Here is a 20,295-nt window from a genome sequence, read left to right on the forward strand (position 1 = left end):
AGAACTTATGGCTCTTTTGAATGCAAGATCTTCTTCAATGATTACATCCCTGCTAAGTTCAATACTTTTTTGTCCAAGTACGAAAATCCTATATGCCTTAGATGTTTCGCTATACCATACAAAAATATCTTTCGTCCCAGAGGGTTCTAATTTGGTTCTATTTTCTTTTGGAACATGGATATATATAGGACACCCAAAAATTCTAAGATGACTTATATTGGGTTTTACTTTAGTAAATACTTCTTCAGGGGTTTTATCTTTAAGATAGGAGTGAGGGCTTCTATTTTGAATATATACAGCAATACAAGAGGCTTCTACCCAAAGATAATATTCTAGATTTTGGTAAAAAATCATAGCTCTAGCGGCTTCTATTTTGAATATATACAGCAATACAAGAGGCTTCTACCCAAAGATAATATTCTAGATTTTGGTAAAAAATCATAGCTCTAGCGGCTTCTATAATTGTCCTATTCTTTCTTTTTGCTACCCCGTTTTGTTCTGAATTATAAGGAACAATGTACTCCCTCTTAATCTCTTATTCTTTACAAAACATTTTAAACAGGTCTGAGGTATATTCTCCTCTGTTATCAATTCTAAGGGTTTTAATTTTATGCCCTAAAAAAATTTTAGTTAATGTTTTGAATTCTTTTAATCTTTGTAGGATTTCTCCTGATTCCTTGCATTTAAAAAAAAAAAAATCAATGTTTTCCTAGAGAAGTCATCTATGAACAAGATATAATACCAGAATCCTCCAAGAGAAGGAACGAACATAGGTCCCCATAACTCTGAATGAATTAATTCTAATACATTATTTGTTTTCTTAGTACTATCATGAAAGGGACTTCTATTGTTCTTACCCAGAGCACACCCTTTGCAAATACTTGGGTGGTCTTTATTAAGTTTAGGTAATCCAGTAACCATCTTCTCCATAGTTGATAAAGTTTTGAAATTTAGATGCCCTAATCTTCTGTGTCATATTTCATTTATATTTGTAGCTTCATGAACTAGGGCTTGAATAGATCGACTAGATTTTGTATTCAATTCATACAAATATCCTTTTCTTTGACCAATTAACTTTGCTTTCTTGATGGAGGAGTTCTTAGCCCAAGTTAATACTTTGCCATCCACGAATGCAACATTGTGCCCATCATCTTCAAGTGTTGTAATTGAGATTAAGTTTCTTTTAATTCTTGGTACAAAGAGTACACCTTTAAGAAGAAGAGTATTTCCTAATTTTAGTTTCAAAGTACAATTTCCAATTCCTTCAACGGAGTGTGTTGAGTTATCACCAATGGTAACTTCACTATTAACCTTCTCCAATAAAGAGTCTAGAGTTTCTTTGTATCGCATTATATGTCTAGAAGATCCACTATCAATTAGCCATGCTTTATTTGAAATTTCATTTGATAGAAAGAAATACAAAACACGGTTCTCAGGATCATAAGTATTCTCTCTAATAACATTTGTAAAGTTTGTTTGTTTGGAATTTTCAAGACAATTAGATCTCTAGTGTCCAAATTTTTCACATTTGAAACACTTTATTTTAGATAGATCTTTCTTGGGTTTTCCATTCTTTTGATTTCCCTTTTTCTTCTTGAAATGCTTTTTCTTGCCCTTATAGGAGTTTGTATTAAGAACGTGAAGTTTTTCATCTTCTACTTTTGGTTTCCCTCCTTTCTTTAGTTTTTTGGATTCCTCTTGAAGACAATCATTCTTGAGTCTGTTAAAGTTCGGAAGATTATCTCTGGCACTTATTTCTTGTGCAAATGTCTCCCATGAGTCTGACAATCCATCTATAGCCATAAGCGTTAATTCCATGTCACTAATGGTGGTTCCTATGCTTGATTGTTCATCTCTAATGCCAGCAACTCTTAGGAAGTAAGAATTTATCGATTCTCCTTTCATTATCTGAATGTGATTCAGTTGCCTCTTTAGTGCGAGAACCCTAATTGCATTGTTTCCTTCATATGCATTTCGTAATGCATTCATCATATCAAAGGCAGTTTGATGTTTTGTAAGCATATGTACGATATCATTTTTTACTCCATCTAAGATGATTTGAATAGCTTTTCTATTTCCTTTGCTCCAGATAGATTTGTGAGGTTCAACTGGAGGTCGCTCCATCAACAAATTGTTTTACATCATTCTCTTTAAGAATCATCATGATTCTGAATTTCCAGGCATCAAAATGTTCCTTCCCATCACACCTATCCTGAGGTTTGATTGTGTATGCCATTGAAGATAGGAGATTGTTGCTAGATATATACGGAGTTCGATTACTGAATTTTGCAGAGCCTAGGTTCAACTACCAAAGCTTTGATACCATGTAAAAATTTTGAAAATTCTTTATTCTGTGAATCAAACTTTTAATTTAGTTTTGATTGCTGAGAATAGTCTTCTAAGAATCTGAATATTGAGGAAGTTGACACCTATCTTTAATGCCAATACAATAATGAATAATCAACCTTTGATTGAATGGGAGTATCCTTAAATTAATTCACAAGATATAGATGCTTAGAGGAGCAAACTTTGTTGTAACTGTGTGTCCTCAATCTGCACCGATAATCTCCCTATATATCCTTCCTAAAGGGTATGTCCCTTAAAGAGACATATCCCTTCGTAAGTTAACATAATTAATATTCCTATAAGTTAGCGATTTAGAAAAATAAACATAATAACATCTAACACACACAATGTGTTAGATTAGTTAAGGACTATCAATTCACTTCTTGAGAAGTCACCGACTCCTAAGGAAAATAATCTAATGCCAACCTAAAGATATATAAGGGTAAGAAGAAGAAGTGCAGTCTACACTCCCAAATCTGTAGGTTATCTGGTTAAATATACTTAACAAAGACCACTATGGGCAAGGAAAATGATTGAAGAAAACAATGTGGAACTAGACGAGGTCTCTAAAGAAAATAAGAAAACAAGAAATCAAAAATGTTATGTTGCCTTATTGATAGAACTCACAAAAAAATAATCTACTAATGTAGAGGATGCCTTAAAATGCCAAGCATGGAAAGATGCAATGGTAAAAGAATATCAATCTATTCTAAAAAATGATATTTGGGATATTGTTCCTAGATCTAAAGACAAATCAATTATATACTCGAAATGGTTGTTTAAAATCAAGTACGCACCTAATGGAAGTATTGAAAAACACAAAGCAAGATTTGTTGCAAGGGGTTTTTCTCAAAAGGCCGGAATTGATTATGAAGAAACTTTCACTCCAGTTGCACATTATACTTCAGTAAGAACAATAATTGCCATTGCTGCATCCAAAGGATGGAAAATACATCAAATGGATGTAAAGACAACCTTCTTGAACAATTTCATTGAAGAAGTATATATAGAACAACTAGAAGGATTTGCTACATATGATCAGAAACTTTACGTTGTAAACTAAAGAAAGCTCTCTATGGGTTGAAGCAAGCTCCCAACGCTTGGTATGAGAGAATAGACAACTATCTTCTCAAGTTGGGATAGTCAAAGAATGAAGCAAATTCAAATATATACTTCAAAGTATCTAATAATGACAAGTTGATACTTGTTTTTTATGTTGACTTGTTGATAACAGGTGGAGATCATCTTATAGCCAAATGCAAACATGATCTCATAGCTGAATTTGACATGAAGGATCTAGGTCTTCTACATTATTTTTTGGGTCTAAAAGTTCAATAGAAGGAAGATCACATCTTCCTAAATCAAGAGAGGTACATTACAGATATATTGACCAAATTTGGGATGATGGATTGTAAACTAGTATTTACTCCAATGAAAACTAATCTTCATAAATTGAAGTGAAACAACAGACTCAGAATCAATAGATCCTACTCACTATCGACAAATTAGTGGCTATCTTATGTATTTAGTAAACACTCAACCAGATATTTGCTATGCTACAAATGTGTTAAGTCACTTCATGTGTGAACCCAAGAAGATTCACCTAATGGCAGCAAAGCATATTCTAAGGTATCTTCAAGGAACAATTGGACTAGGGCTAAAGTATGAAAAAACTGAACTACAACTTCAAGGGTATACTGATTCAGACTGGGCAGGTGATTCTATTGATTGCAAGAGTACGACTAGATGTTGTTTTAGTCTTGGTTCGGCTATGATATCTTGGTTCAGCTAGAAAACAGTCAATAGTTGCTCAAAGCTATACGGAAGTAGAGTATATGGCAACCTCCATAGGAGCATGTGAAGCAGTGTGGCTAAGGAAACTCTTATATGGACTATTTGGAAAACCACTGGACTCCACTATAATTCATTGTGACGATCAAAGTTGCATTAAACTATTAGTTAACCCAGTTTTTCATAACAGGTCCAAGCACATAGAGATTCTTTATCATTATATAAGAAATATGTTGGACAAAAATTTTATTAAGCTGATATACATCAGCACTAAAGAGCAAAAGGTTGACGTCTTCACTAAACCTCTTAGTAGGTTGAAATTTGAATACTTCAGGAACAAACTTGGTATGATCAAAATGTAATTCAATATTTTGTAAAATTGTTATTGAATATTTAATAAAATCAATATTGCAATATTGTGGATATGTTGTGGCAAGAAAGGTGACGATCTTTCATGCGGTTGAGGTCACTATTATAAGGTGACAATCTTAACAATAGTTTGACCTATTGTTATGTGTCTCCTAATGAATGGAACACATAATGATGTATGTAGCAAGGTTGATTACATTGGGGGTTAAAACCCAAGAATGTATTGAATATCTTGATATGGTGATTATCATTGCATTCAAATCCAAAATAGATATGCATCGTGATAATGGTTGATTCAAGTGCATTACTAGGAAGTATGCATTCAATGCTCCTTCTAAGAGGGTGTTAAGAACATAGCTTCATCGGATTGAAGCAGTCATAATAATGGACGATCACTCATATATAAATTGAGGTTGTCAAATATATATATATATATATATATATATATATATATATATATATATATATATATATATTAGTATTAATTATCTATCATTTATGTGAAATTATCCTTAACTAATCTGAATCGGCACATTTAGTGCATCAGCAGTTTCAGTGATTATGATTAAGAGGAGTCATGATTATGAATGGGTGTGACCCCCCGTGACAAGAGCCATGGAGGAGTCACCACCGTTCATAACCATGACTCCCCAGCATTATGCTATAATGGCCGATGGCTGTGGGAGAACACAATTAATCACCAAGGCATTGTATATCTTCCAGCAGTCATCGGTCTCAAGACATTCAGCCTGTATATTCTTCGATCTTCTATATCACAAAGAAATCAGATAATTGTCTGATCTACCTCATTAGCAAGGAACACAAAGGTATTAAGAGACTCACAAGAAGACATTGCTAACAGTTCTTCTAACGTACAGATTTATTCTCTAGAAAAGATCCACTTTTGAAAAACCTAACCATTGAAAATACCTGCAAAACCCTAATATCTCTTCGAAATGATATTATCATCAAGACTTGTTAAGATTTGAAACAAGGGTAGTCCAACTTTGCTTGTCAGTGACATAAAAAAATTCTTCTTAAATGCTAGTAAGTAATATATAATAAGAATGTCAATAACATCTTTGGTTGATTGAACAATAGTTACAATACTTAGGGATGTTAAAAGTCATCCTCATAGTATAAAATACGGGCATACAAGTTAGATTGGTTAAAAATGAAAAGGAACCCAATGCTAGTATGGTGCAAACTTCCGTCTACATTCTTGTCCCATCTAAGTGACCTAGAAAAGGGATCTACATGCCAATTAAAATGGTAGACATTATTAATTCCAGATAGATTTACTAACTTGTTCAACAAAGTAAATCAGAAATATAATATAACTCTCCTGCCATATTACAAATGTGCAAGAAGTGAATATAATGTATCAGTCTATGTGTGCATCGATCTCAAAATACAGTCCTATAAATGATAATCCACAGTGCCTGGTAATTGTAAATATGAAAAACTAACAAAACAGTTTGAATCCCATAAAAAACTGGATCTATGACCAAATAGGGTGTCTCCTTTTCTAAATATAACAAATTACGAATTCACTCATTGTATTAAGTATATTCTATGGCATTGATAGAGCAGTTCCACTATTAATATTTCCACAAGGATACAATCCGGGAATACATGGTTAACCAATTAATACAGCTCATATTAATCAACAGAAACATATTCTTGGCATATACACTGTTCAATCTTTCATCAAAAAATAGAATCAATAGCAAACAAGGGGATTTTGATCTGCTTAAAGGAGGTATAGCCCAAGATCAAATGGTATTCCCAAAAAAAATTCCATGGAAAAGAAAATCACATGCTGAGGATTCACATCATCCTATTCAATATGACATCAAGCATGCTGGTACAACTCATACTTTAGAACCAAAAGTTGTGTTCATTTACAAATCACACAATTTCAACTTTGCAGTACACTACGTACAGATTTTAATCTGTGCTAATCCTTCACAATAACCTCGAACACTTGTCGTGCAAAATGGAAAATGTCCAAAGTCAATACAGGCCATTGGCAAGAACATATATTCTATTTCATCCTCCATCTGCAAGGCTCATACTTTTACAAGGGAATTTATTCAAGATTCGCAGCGAGAAGTCCAGTAGATCAATCCACTGCATTTTTACACCAAAAAAATCTTAGAGGCAAAATTAAGCTTCAAAAAATCCTCCTCAAGTTTATAAATTATATGCCCTTTTCAATGTACCTTGTGAGAACAAAAAAGCACTGCAGAACACCTGCAACACCAGTCCACGATGAGTCAGATTTACTGAGAGCATCCTGAACCAACAAGCCAACTGCTCCTGCTAAAGAGACAAAAGATATAACGTAGGCCAAGAATAGCCAGGTTCTTGATCTGCAATGGTAAAAAAAGTAATGTGTAAGCTGATGTTAGAAAGGCTGCAGAACAAAACTCAGAAACATAAAACTCTAGATATTGTTCCATGTTTCCAAATAATAATCATCTGCTCTTCTATTATGAAAATGTGCAAATGCACAAGGAGTTGTTGGGAAGCTTTTCTCGTGGAATTTTTCTGTCAACCATCCAAAAGAACGGACCCTGTCATTTCCCAACTCAACAAATCTGAGCTGTATCAATGACATGACAACTGAGCTAAACCACCACCATGTTCTAATGTCGCATGTACGGTATAATGGGAGTATAATGCAAACATGCCTGGAGAAGGTTAAACACAAACCTGCTTGATGGCATTTCTACTTAAATAGCTGCAACCCTAGAAAATTGGGAGAAAAATGAGTGTTCAGAGGTAAGACCTAGTCTAGTGTGAACAATTTAAGAAAATATGTAGATGCTCCTCAAAATCAGCTTCCTATCATGAAGATCAGAAATTAAGAAACTTGCAGGCCGCTCCGAGACATTCTATTGAATCAGTAACACCCACTCCCTATACCATTTTTTATCAATATTATGTTGCTCCACAGCCAGTCTAGAAATGATGATTTATGATTTAATATTTGTTATGAAATTTAAAGTATCATATCAGAAATTCCATCCCTCTAGAAAAGCTTTCCATCTTTGACAGTTTACAGAACTTTTATGCACGTTTCACCTAAAAAATCATAGCCTACAGAAAAATATGCTAATAAGCAACAAAAATTGACTGAACAACAGAACAACCATCAGTCATTGATGTTTTTAGTGTGTATTTCACACTAAATGCATTTTTTATTTTAGATTTCTAAATACTTAATGGATCTTCAACTGGAAATATATAGATCATAAGGTAACTTTCCTCAAACATCATAACCAGATCCAACATTTAATGGGTTGCCCTAAGCATTGCATTGAAAAGCCATGTGGTTTGAAGTTTAAACTTTATATTGTCAACAAAGAATTTGTTGGAAATGTTGTCACTGATGTCGAAGTGTTTTATTCAAGAACGGAGATTAAAGAAGCTAAATCCAGAAGGTGAGATGTTGCAGATGAGATTGGTGCCTGCAAATATTGTAAGATCATTTTATTTTAGCTGTGGCTGGATTTGGATAGTAAATCCAGGTAGTCCTCCATGGCTTTCTCCGAAAGTGTTTCCACATTAATCTTGAGTTCTTGAATATGTGGATCTTGTATACTTGCTATTATTGTCATTATATTTTACAAAAGCAAAGTTTGTCCAATACTAATTCACCTCTACCACCTTCTCCACCTCTTAGTGTAAGAGAGTGCTCATCAGAATCACATGTTCATTCTGAGAAGTGAAGTCACTTCTGACTCCCAACAAGTACTCCCTTATCTCCATACTAACAATAATGCTCTGAGCCAATTTAAGCCAGAACTAAAATTCAGGCTAAAAACTTCACCACAATAAGCCTTCATTTCTCTTATTCTACCAAAGCCTATATGTCTGTAAATCCTAGGTTTCATTTAAATAGAATACAAGTCCACAAATTTTGATAGACAATTAGATATTATGGCTTCTCAACGTTGGTTAATGTATAAGCCCCTCTTGACATTTTTAATCCTAATTTTTTTTTATCTCTATTTAAATGACAACGCAATACTTTAAAAAACAAATATGTTCCACTATATCACTAGTGGGCAAAGAAAAGTGGGGATAGTTCTTTCAGAGAATTGCATTATAGGGATGGACTTAGTTCCAAGTGTTTTTGACAATTACCAGTATGGCATCCCTTGCTGTAGAGAGATTCTATTTGGGAAATATTTGTATATTTGATCTGCTGTCTGTGACTAAGTTTCACTGAACTCCCCAATCAGGCTCCCATACATGTTTCAGATCTGGGATAGGTGGCATCCAAGGTCTATCTGTGTGCGCAGTTGCCTAGGAAGTACCTTGGTTGGACCTAGGAAGACTCATAGCTGCCCCCAAACCTCCACGTAGAGCATTGCCCCTAAAACCCATTTAGGTATCCACTATCAGATCCTCACTGGTTAATGGGATCTCTTGTAATATAAGAAATTTGATTAAATGACTGGGTTTGGGAGTGGAGACTAGAGTCAGGAACTTGAAACAATTATCTTTATCATTATTACAAATTACAATATTATTGATAAATGATGAGTATCATACTATCAACATTAATGATTGAAATGTCATTATTATTATCAAAATAATGTTCAGCTCTGCACAATAAGCGTAGAGGAAAAATCTATTACGATAATAGATAAACGTCTATTATTCGTTAATGGCAATCTATTTATAATCTATTGTAAATATTAGAATGTTTCTAATATTTAGTTAGCTGTAGTTATCTCTTAGCTTTTTTAGCTTTCTTTCAGCTAGAATAGAATGTTTCTATTCTTTACGATCATTTCCTAAGGAAACATCGTTCCATTCATTTGTATATAATGACCTCTCAGTCTTTGTTAATAACAAGCAAGTATTTTACCAATTACTTCCGTATTATGGTATCAGAGCCAATACTTAAAATTTTATGAAAAATTTATAATTTCTTTTGAAATTATTTGCTCAAATTTTACGAAATAATTTCAAAGGCATTTTTCTCAACAGCCCGTCTAGGGTTTCCATTTTTGAGAAATTTTTCTGTACAAATCCACTTCATTATTCCTAGTTTTGGCTAGGGTTTGTTAAGGATCTCTGCAAAATCAAGATTTTTTTTCTAGCTCCCGACTGAAAAAAAAAAAAAAAAAACGTTTGCAACTCGCAATTTCATTGTTACTAGGACACTCACAACTTCAAGTTCGTGCTTTCTCTGGTCGCTTTCTCTGCAAACCACAAGTGCCCATTAAACATCACTGAAGGGGCTTCGTGTGACTGGTAAAATCGCGAGTTCTTCCTACAACGTCTAGTCAAATCGTGATTTTTGCTTGCAACGTCTTATAAAATTGCAGTTTCATGCAATGTTTGGTGTCGTTTTTTGCCTGATCCAACCTAGTTGCCTCTCTCTAGAACAAAATCATCCATTTCCGAGCATTACTTTACCAGCAATCGGCCATATTCTCTACAAATCCAACCTCCATAGCCGCCGACTAGGGTTTTCTTTGAAACCCTAGTTTTTTTACCTCAAAATTATTTTGGTTCCAAATTCTTGGTGGGTTTTTCAAGAGTTCAACTGGGTTGACATCTGTTTTTTCTAAGTGCCTCAATTTTTGAGCCAACGGATCCAAAAACCGATAACATATTCTTTTTGGGTTTATTGAGCTCTCTTTTGGGTCACTATCCAAATTTTTTGGGTCATCCATTTTTTTTGCCTCGAAGTACGTGCCTACTCAGATTTACATGCTTTTTCATTGAAAAACATGCCATGGCATCTCTGACAAACATTCTGCTTGAGCACAACTGAAAATACAAAGGTCGAAATTATGGCACTTGGAAGTAGCGGATCATAGCAATATTTGAATATCGGAATACTGATCAAATTGTTCTAGGTGTTATGAAGTGTCTGACTGCTCCTGGTACAGCTCAAGATACATGGGATCAGGTGGTGATGCTTCTCAAATTATCCATGGTTGATGATCAACTCTCAGATTCCATCCGACAAGACAATTGTTGAGATATGGGCACATCTCAAAGGTCTTCGTGAGAATTTTGACAAAAGCAGAGCTTTTTTTTTTTAAGAACACTCTGTTTTCTATTATCATGGATGAGCGAACCTCGCTCCAGGCACACCTGAACATGATTCACGAAATCTGTGATCAGTTGCTTACCATCAGTTGCAAGATGGAGGAAGAGGACATTGTGGTTATCACTCTCCAGAGTTTACCAAAGTCCTATGAGCATTTTATTGACTCTCAACATCATGTCTTCTAGTGTTGATATGTTCACTGAACTCTGCAAACTTCTGCTTCAGCAAGATCAGTGGAAACAACAGTTCAGTAGCAATTCTAGCTCCACCTCCACAGAACAAGCCTTTGCTGCTAAATCCTTTTTGAAGGATAAGGGCAAGTTTCAATAGTCATCTCAACAGAAGTCTTATGCTCCAGCTTCAGAAGAACATTCAAAGCAACTATTGCCACAAATTTGGGCACATTAAGGTTGAATGTCGGAAACACTTCACTACACAATCTAAGCAATCAGATTCACAGCCCAAAGCAAATAGCACAGAGCACATTGAGCAAACGAAATCTGCTTTTTACGCCTTCATGGCTAAAAGACCTACAAATCATGTTAATCGTCTGCCTGGTCCATTGATTCAAGTGCCTCTAATCATTTCACTCACTACGGAGACTAGTTTACTAACTACTAGCCTTATTCAGATTTTGTTATTTTTGGTGGTGGAGAAGAGTACACTGTTGTCGCCAAAGACAACATTCAGATTCAGTTTGCTGGAAGGAGGAATCTCATTTTCCTTGATTTGTACTATGTTCCAAGGATGGAACTAAATCTACTCTCAGCCAATCAATTGCTACAACATTCTCCACAGTTGGATGTCACCTTCAGTTCACATCAGTGTACCATCACTAATAGGGCAACTCAGTCTATTGTTGTAATGGGTCTTGAGGATCATGGTCTTTTCCAACTTACTGATTCTAGTGATTCTTAGGACATAGCTATAGTTGCTCGGCGGTCTTCTGTTAGCACACTTTGGCATCAAGGATATGGGCACTTAAATGTGCATTATCTCTCACAGCTTGCTCGTGAAGAGTTTGTCCTTAGTTTGCCAGAGATTCAAACTTAATAGCTTGGAGTTTGTGATGCATGCTAGGCTGGGAAGCAACATCGCACACCTTTCACTAGTGGTGATTCATGGCGAGCTTCTTAGGTACTTCAACTTGTCCATGTCGATATCTACGGCCCTATGGCCACTCCTATTCTTGGGTCCAGGTATTTTCTGTTGTTTTTTGATGATTTCAGTGGAAAAATGTGGGTGTGTTTTCTTAAAAAGAAATTCGATGCATTTTCTATATTTCAGAAGTTTAAACCTTTAATTGAAAAAGAGTTTGGGAAATCTATTATTACTCTTTGATCAGACAATGGGGGGGGAATTTTGTTCTAATGGCTTCTCTAGCTTCTTCAATACGCATGGCATCAAATGTCAATTAACCACACCCCACACACCACAACAAAACAGTGTAGTTGAACATCGGAACAGAACAATCACCGAGATGGCTCGATCCATGCTCGAATACAAACATGTTTCGAAAAAGTTTTGGGCAGAAGCAATCAACACTGTAGTCTATCTTTTGAATCGGTCATCCACAGTGACAGTCAAAGGTAAAACTCTGAAAGAGGCATAGTCAAGTCACATGCCCAAAATCAGTCACTTGAAGGTTTTTGGCTCTCTTTCTTTTGTTTGGATCCTTGATATGTCATGCACCAAGTTGGATGCCAAGAGTCAAAAACTCATGCTTGCTGGATATAGTAGTCTTTACAAAGCCTACCGCTTGATCGACATTGAGACATCTCATCTCCTGCACAGTCGTAATGTAGTCTTTGATGAGCAACGAGGACCATTCATGCATGTTTCTCCTATTCCTGATCCAATAGACCAGCCTATGAAAGCTCATGATTTGGGAGTTCAACTTAAATTAGGTCCACCTAATGGGAGGGCTCCAATAGCTCCTGCAGCTCCAGTTATACCACTGATCCCTGTACAAACACCTCTAGCTTCTCCTACAGGATCACCTCGATTTGTAGATGCTTCACCTAAGTTTAATCCAAGTTCTTCTGATGAGGAACCTAATCACCAAGCATCTCTTGATACTAATGTTGGTCATTCTCCTCTCCGGCCTAAGTGGTGGGCTAAGACACTTGTTGATCTTCGTGATGATGAGCTCATTGATGTGAAAACTACTTGGAAAAAGCTTTGCTCTCATGGCCAACATTCACAGTGCATTTGAACTTCAAACATATTCCGAGGCTAAAGACATCTGAACACTAGAGCCTGCTGAAGAGTAAGATTTGGGTCCTTTCTGATCTTCCACCAGGGAAGAAACTCATTGGCTGCAAATGGGTTTACAAAATCAAAGAGAAATCTGATGGTACTTTGGATAAGTACAAAGCTCCTTTAGTTGCGAAGGGCTTTTCTCAGCATCAAGGCATTGATTATGAGATCTTTGCTCCTACTGCAAAGATGAGCACCATTAGATTAGTCCTAACCATGGCAGCATAGTTTGGCTGGAAGGTCCATTAGATAGACGTCAAGAGTGCTTTCCTAAATGGTGATCTCCAGGAAAAGGTCTACATGACACAACCTATTGGTTTCAAGGTTGTCAGAAAAGAAAATCAGGTTCTCAGATTAATGAAAGCTCTCTACGGCTTGAAGCAGGCCCCTTAGGCAATGTACATAAAAATTGATAAGTACCTCTGTGATCAAAGCTTCCAGAGGACTTCTTTAGACTCAAATATGTACATCAATGATCTCCAGGAAGAGGTCTACATGACACAACCTACTAGTTTCAAAGTTGTCAGAAAAGAAAATCAGGTTCTCAGATTAGTGAAAGCTCTCTACGGCTTGAAGCAGGCCACTTAGGCAATGTACATAAAAATTGATAAGTACCTCTGTGATCAAGGCTTCCAGAGGACTTCTTTAGACTCAAATATGTACATCAAGACTACTGACAGTGGCATCATCCTTTTGGTCATTTATGTGGATGATTTGATCATCACTGGCAGTTTGACATCTTTGATTCAAGGAATCAAACAAAACTTATGCTAGTCTTTTGACATGACTGACCTTGGGCTCATGCATTATTGCCTAAGTGTTGAGGTTTGGCAACAGTCTTCTGGTATATTCATCTCTCAGTCCAAATATGTTAGTGCTCTGTTAGACAAATTTCGTATGCAAGATTGCAAGCCTGCATCTACACCCATGGAGAAAGGTCTCAAATTATCAAGTTTGATTCTCCTCCCATTGATGATACTACATATAGGCAACTAGTAGGCAGCCCCATCTACCTCTCTGCTACTAGGCCTGACATTAGCTTCGTAATAAGCTACATCTCAAACTTTATGACAACTCCCAAGGTTGATCATTGGATGGCCGCAAAGTGTGTGCTTCGTTACGTTAAGGGCACTTCAAAGTATGGACTTCTTTACTCTCGAAGTTCTACTCCTAGACTCAGTGGGTTCATAGATTCAGATTGGGCAGGCTCTGTTGATGATAAAAGTCAACTTCTAGATATGTGTTCAATTTGGGATCTAGTATCACCACATGGACCAGTAAGAAGCAACAAGTAGTTTCTCTCTCCTCTATAGAGGCCGAATACAAAGGGACTGTTATGGCAAGATGTGAAGTTGTTCGGCTTCGTCGGATGCTTGGGGATATGCAGATGTCACCAGCAGGACCAACTACTTTGTTTGTTGATAACGAAGGTGTTATCAAGTTAGCCTGAAATCCAGTCTTCCATGAACGAACCAAGCATGCAGATGTTCACTGTCACTACATACAACAGCTGGTTGAAGACGTGACAATAGATTTGTAGTATGTTCCCACCACAAATCAGACTGCAAACATTTTCACCAAGCCTCTTGGTCTTGGTAAGTTTGTCAAATTCAAAGGACAACTTGGTGTTGTGGATAGATTAACCATTAAGGAAGGGTATTACAATAATAGATAAACGTCTATTATAAGTTAATGGTAGTCTATTTGTAATCGATTGTAGATATTAGAATGTTTTTAATATTTAGTTAGTTGTAGTTATCTATTAGCTTTTTTAGCTTTCTTTCAGCCAGAATAGAATGTTTCTATTCTTTATGATTATTTCCTAAGGAAACATTGTTCCATTCATTTGTATATAATGACCTCTCGGTCTCTGTTAATAACAAGCAAATATTTTACCAATTACTTTCGTAATAAAATCAAAGGAGTTAATTGATTTGGACAACATTGATCCTTAAAATGATTAGAAAAGGCAAGATGAGTAGACACAATAGTTTATTGCAAACAAGGCTCTTGATTTTGTGAGGCATGCAATAAAGGAGGTGGTTGTAGCAAAAGTGTTTACTGGATTGTCTTTTGTTGACATTGATGGGGTAGAGGATTCAATGTCATCTAGCAACGGGATGGAAGTTAAGCCAAATCCACAAACATAGCCTTCTATTTTGAACAAGGTATTGCAATGGAGTGCAAGGAATAGAACCATTCACCAAGTTTTCATTAGAACACAAAAAAAAAAAAAAAGATGTAGAATGTTATAATATGCAGTTATGAACTATGATTGATGATATTCAAAGTTAATTAAAATAAGTTCAAAATAGTATTACCTCAACAATTATAATTATTCAATCATTTTATGTTCTTGACATCAATGACATCAACAGGGCTTCCATCCAAACCAAACTTCCCTTGGAGTTGCCTTCTTAATGACCTATATGGATGATTGAATTAGAAGATAGACAACTGTAAAGACTGTCTTTGACTCTCTATACAAAACTTCTTTGAAATATTGTGACACTCCAACATCGATTGAGCCATCTCAGTAACTATACAATTCTTGTGCTCAGCAACATCATTCTGCAATGGGGTGTAAGGCGTAGTAAATTGATGCTTAATCCCATGTGATACACATAAGTTGGAGACCTCCAATGAACAAAATTCCCCACCATTGGCAAACCCTAGAGTGACAATCTAACAACCAAACTCTTTTTCACTAAGGCCTTGAACTTTTGAAACATGTTGAACACCTTTGATTTTTGTTGAAGAAAATACGCACACATTTTCCTACTAAAATTATCAACAAACAAGAGGAAATATTTGCTACCTGTGACTCATTGAGTTATCGTGGGCCCACAAACCTCTGCATGCATCAACTGCAAGGGCTTTGATGCCCTCCTAGCATCACCACTAAATGAATGAAGAATTTTAATGACGTCCATGAGACCAAACAGTCTAAGGGACCACAGGATCACAGCCTTATACTAACTCCAAATTCTTTTCCAAGTCTGACCTCCTACTATGTAACTTGACGATCAAACTGTGGTTTGAAAAAGGAGTTAATGCTGCTTTCCAAATTGACATGCTCTGCAAATTCCATGATTCTATGTCAGAATCTCCGGTAAGCCATCAACTAGACTATCTTGAATCAACTGAGAGAGATAGTGGCTATTCAGATGCCCATATCGTTGATGCCAAAGATTGTTGATGGAAGTACTTTTGGCTTACATGGCCTACTCAAGAGAATCGCTTGTAATAATGAGTCTATATAGACCATGATCCTCATGGCCAACTGCAGCTATAGATTGAGACTCCCTATTAACAATAATACACTTGTGTGCACTAAAAACAACATCCAACTAAGGAGAATTATGCATAATCTGATTGACTAACAGTAAATTGAGCTTCATGCCTCAAAAAAAGTACACATTATGAAATGTCACAGCCCTCCCACAAAGTGAAATTTGTATATTTCCTTTATCGACAACTATATAGTCCTTGCCTTCTCCAAAAACAGCTGAATCAGAGAAGGGTGTGAACTCTGTGAACCAATCCTAATGATGTGTGAAATGTCAAGAGGCACTAAAAAATGTACCAGGTTGAGGATGTGTCATAATCTAATGGGCATGTGGCCATGAACACATAGGAGAGAGGCTCCTCATCAGAATGTGTAGCAATTTGGGCCTTTTGGTAAGACCCTCATTATGAAGAATGTGTGGCTACCAAACATTTCTTGCAATCTATCTTAGGTGACAAAACTAGTAACAAGAATTACACTAAATACTATTCTTCTTAGAAGTCAAAGGTTTACTTGACCCTTTCTATGCGGTGGACTAAGGTTTACCTTTATTCTTTTCATAGGCTTTAACTATGAAAGCCACCTATTCAGAAGAGGAGGAAGTGGCATGACTTTCAAACTATTTCTTCCATCTATCTTGTTGCAAAAGCTTCTTGAAGAGATCAGAAAATGTCAAAGCAGCACTAGTAGAAGTGATATCAAGCATCTCTATAAAGTGCTTGTAGGATCGGGGCAATCTTTTCAACGTGATCACTACCATATCTTCTTCCTCCATCTTATGGCCAAAAGCCTCTGATTGGTCAAATAGATCCTTGATTTTCAGCAAATGTGCTTGGAAAGATGTCTTCTCATCTATCAAAATAGAAAATAGTAAATTCTTTAGAAAGAAAGCACAATTCTTGTCGAAAGTCTCATAACAGTCCTTCAAAAGATCCCAGATTTCTTTATATGTTTTACAAAAAGGCACCTTGCGGGAGTTGATCATTTGTAACTGAAAGTTTGAGAAGCATGACTGTAATAATCCGAACTCGTAGAGCAAAACAATGGTTAACAAACTATATAAAATGTGAAATGCTTGGAAGAAAGAAATTCACATCACCCTCAAAATTGCTTTGAAAACAGGTCCATGATTTATCTATTAGATAGCTTGTGATACACAACAAACTGGCAACGCCATACACTTATGTGCAATCCTGAAATACAGACATTAATTAATGGCAAACAAGTCCCAAGTGGATAGCATTGAAACCTCATTTTGCCATGGAGGATGACTGTCTAAGCACCCGTGACTTGCTTACTACTCATGCAATAAGGGAATGGTGAGACTCCTTGCTGACTCCAGCACTGTACCTATGACTGCTACCGTCATTCAACACACCCAACTCCGGCAGATCACCCGCGATATCTTAGACTTAACCCACAACTCATAAAACAGTGCTCCTTCCTAACCATGTACAGCAATCTGGAGTTCCACTTCACTGATGTCCTGCAAACCTGGTAATATGTTGTCCAAACGACCTTCCCTACGGTTGTCATATTTGTCCACCTTCCGCAGACTTATCCTTCACACTTTGGCTATTACTATGGACTCCCACCTCTACATATATGTGATGATAGTCTGATTCTTGGAGGCAGACCCGATAAGAACAAAGTATCACTCCTCCAATCTCTACATCAAATTGAATGTAGTCTCCAAGAGCAGCTAGGGCTACGTCCAACTCCTCACACTGCCTTAAGGGGTTTTGTCCTCAAAGCAACCAGTCACATTTAAGCAACCTTTTGTATTTTGAACAATATCATATTTTTCATTTTGACAATCCCAAGGAAGCTCATTGCTTTTATAACCTCAATATGAGGGGAAGTACAAACAACTAGGCAATGTGGGATAAAAGCCATTTTTGTCTTTTAGTCACTTAAATTACTTTTGTTATATGACTAAGTCCATAAAGTAACTTCATAAATCCACTTTATAAAATAAAGTGACTTAACAAAAGAAAAGCTTCTCCACTTAAATATTTCCCCAACGAAAACAAATAAACTCCTGTGACTGGCTGGCATCCTCAAGATTAATGTCGTTAGCCTATCTGGATGGAAACATAGACCAACAAGGCGCCAATAAAGCTTAATGCGGAGAAGGGGACATTACAGACTGCTTCCCGAGTACGATCATCCTATTTATCTGGATTTGTTTGGACTGTCATAAAGACATGGTTTCGTACCCAAAACGATCTTAGCAAGACAACAATATTCAAATAATGTCATCATGCGATGCTTTTAACTGTCGTAATTGTAGTCGTCCATTTGTTGATTCCCTTCCAACAAAAATTTGATCAAAGAGGCCTTCACTGAAACAGAGGTTGTTAGTCAACCTAGTGATAAAATGGAAATCGAGGCAGATAGAACACGCTGGAAAAAAAAAAGATTGGATGAATCTGCAATTTTTTAAATATAAAAAAACTCGGGTTAAAAATCCAAAAACATAGAATCGGAAAAAACATATTAGGGTTTGCTTGAAAAAAGTTTTCAAAAAGTAACTCAAAAAATATTGGAATAAAAAATCCCAAAATTTCCATCAGATGAAAAAGGCTAGATTTTTTGAGCTGTATTTGACCGAACAAATCACGCCTAAGTCAAAAGCAGCCCTGAAACAAAAATTGTTGTCTTAGTGTGAGGTCAAAAAAAAAGAACTCAAAAAAGAATCACGCAGGCATCAGAAAAAAGAATGTTGTTGGTTTGACAAAAAATCCATTTGGTCATAGGTGGTAATGCAAGTTCCTTTTTTCACCTATTCGGGCATTTTGTCTGGTGCGGGAGGCGGTAAGCCTAAGGGATGGAAACTACATGGACCAAAAAAATAGACTCCGCAACAACAGATAACAAGGGAAAAATGCCGCAAATGGAGTTTGACATGCAATTTTCAGATGTCGCACAAAAGTCACACTTTTTAATCACAACTTGCTTACAATCAGGGATGCAAAAAGATCGCAACGTCTACAGTAAAAATCCTGAGAAAAGGTGCACGAATTTGATTTCATAGTAAAACCCTAATCGAGTTTATGCACAAACTACAAAAGATGATTTTAAAATAATTTTCTAATATTTCACCTCAAGAAAATTTACCCAAGAACCTTAATCGCTCTAATGCCATGAAATTGTTAAAAACCAGAATAATAATTGTATTAACAATGAACTCTTCAAATAAAGTTTGCACATGCTAATAATAGTGTGAACATAAAAAGGCAATTTGTCCAAATAAAGACATCTAAATAAATAACTGAATAAGCAAACTAATACAAAAAGCCTAAATAATCATTAACTAAGGCTCTAGAACAAGTGAGATACTAAGAATACTAAGAATACTAAAAATATTCTAATAAACCCCGTTCTTTGTTTTTGGTCAAATATTGCATCTAAAATGTTTTCCTTGATGAATATTGCCATGTTGATTGTAACTAAGCTTCTATCCTACAAAGAAATCAGATATAAAAGTGGTTAAGAAAAAAAGAAAATCCAAAGAAAGAAAAATCAGGGCACAAATCAGGTCTGAAATTAAAAAACCTGATTGAATGCTATTAAGATGGTTTTTAAGAGAGGTTTCTTTCATCTAAGCATCATGCTGAAATTGTCTTCACAATACTCTAATCTTGTCCATGATCAACATTTAACAAACTTAATAAAATTGGCTCCTTTGTTTTGCAAGGCAATTTTGAAAGATTAAGATTGCTTAGAGAGGGAGGGATTGTGATCTTGGTAAAGGCCGCTTCCAATCCAAGATTTCAAGCAAGTACAACATGAAAAATTTAGAGTACCTGCCTATAGCGAGTTATTTACCAAAGGGATGAGCACAAAGATTGTTTGAGTTTGAAGGTCCCAAATCAAGTACAAGGCATCAAAAATGAGATTCGAAGAGAAAGTTGCACAGAGAAAATGAACAAGTCAAAGATAAGGAAATCATTACACACTTGAATGTCCTTCAGAAATCCATGTTCGCTTGGAATGGTTCAACTACATCACTTTTACAAGAGCAAAATCAAGGTGAGGTACTGGTGCAAGCAAATTCAAGAGCATGACAATGTGAAGGCTCCAAAGTGAAGAACTTCAAAGGATGAAAGACTATACAACATTGAGTATCAAGAGATATTTTCTCATCACCAAGGAG

At 36.0% G+C, this 20,295-nt stretch overlaps 1 protein-coding gene across 1 annotated transcript in view; it reads right to left on the bottom strand.

The window, feature by feature from the left end:
- Positions 1-6,145: 6,145 nt before the first annotated feature.
- The window catches only part of LOC149565202 (transmembrane 50A-like protein), a 42,305-nt gene continuing 28,155 nt past the window's right edge, over positions 6,146-20,295 (bottom strand). The window contains exons 2-3 of the mRNA XM_089818750.1: positions 6,732-6,881; positions 6,146-6,639 (exon numbers count right to left, since the gene is read on the bottom strand). Coding sequence (XP_089674876.1) covers positions 6,603-6,639; positions 6,732-6,881 — 187 coding nt within the window. The 3' untranslated portion in view covers positions 6,146-6,602. The remainder of the gene's footprint in view (positions 6,640-6,731; positions 6,882-20,295) is intronic.

Source organism: Cupressus sempervirens, chromosome 3, assembly GCF_028749045.1.
Source record: "Cupressus sempervirens isolate cs-2001-9-10 chromosome 3, ASM2874904v1, whole genome shotgun sequence".
NCBI lineage: Eukaryota > Viridiplantae > Streptophyta > Pinopsida > Cupressales > Cupressaceae > Cupressus > Cupressus sempervirens.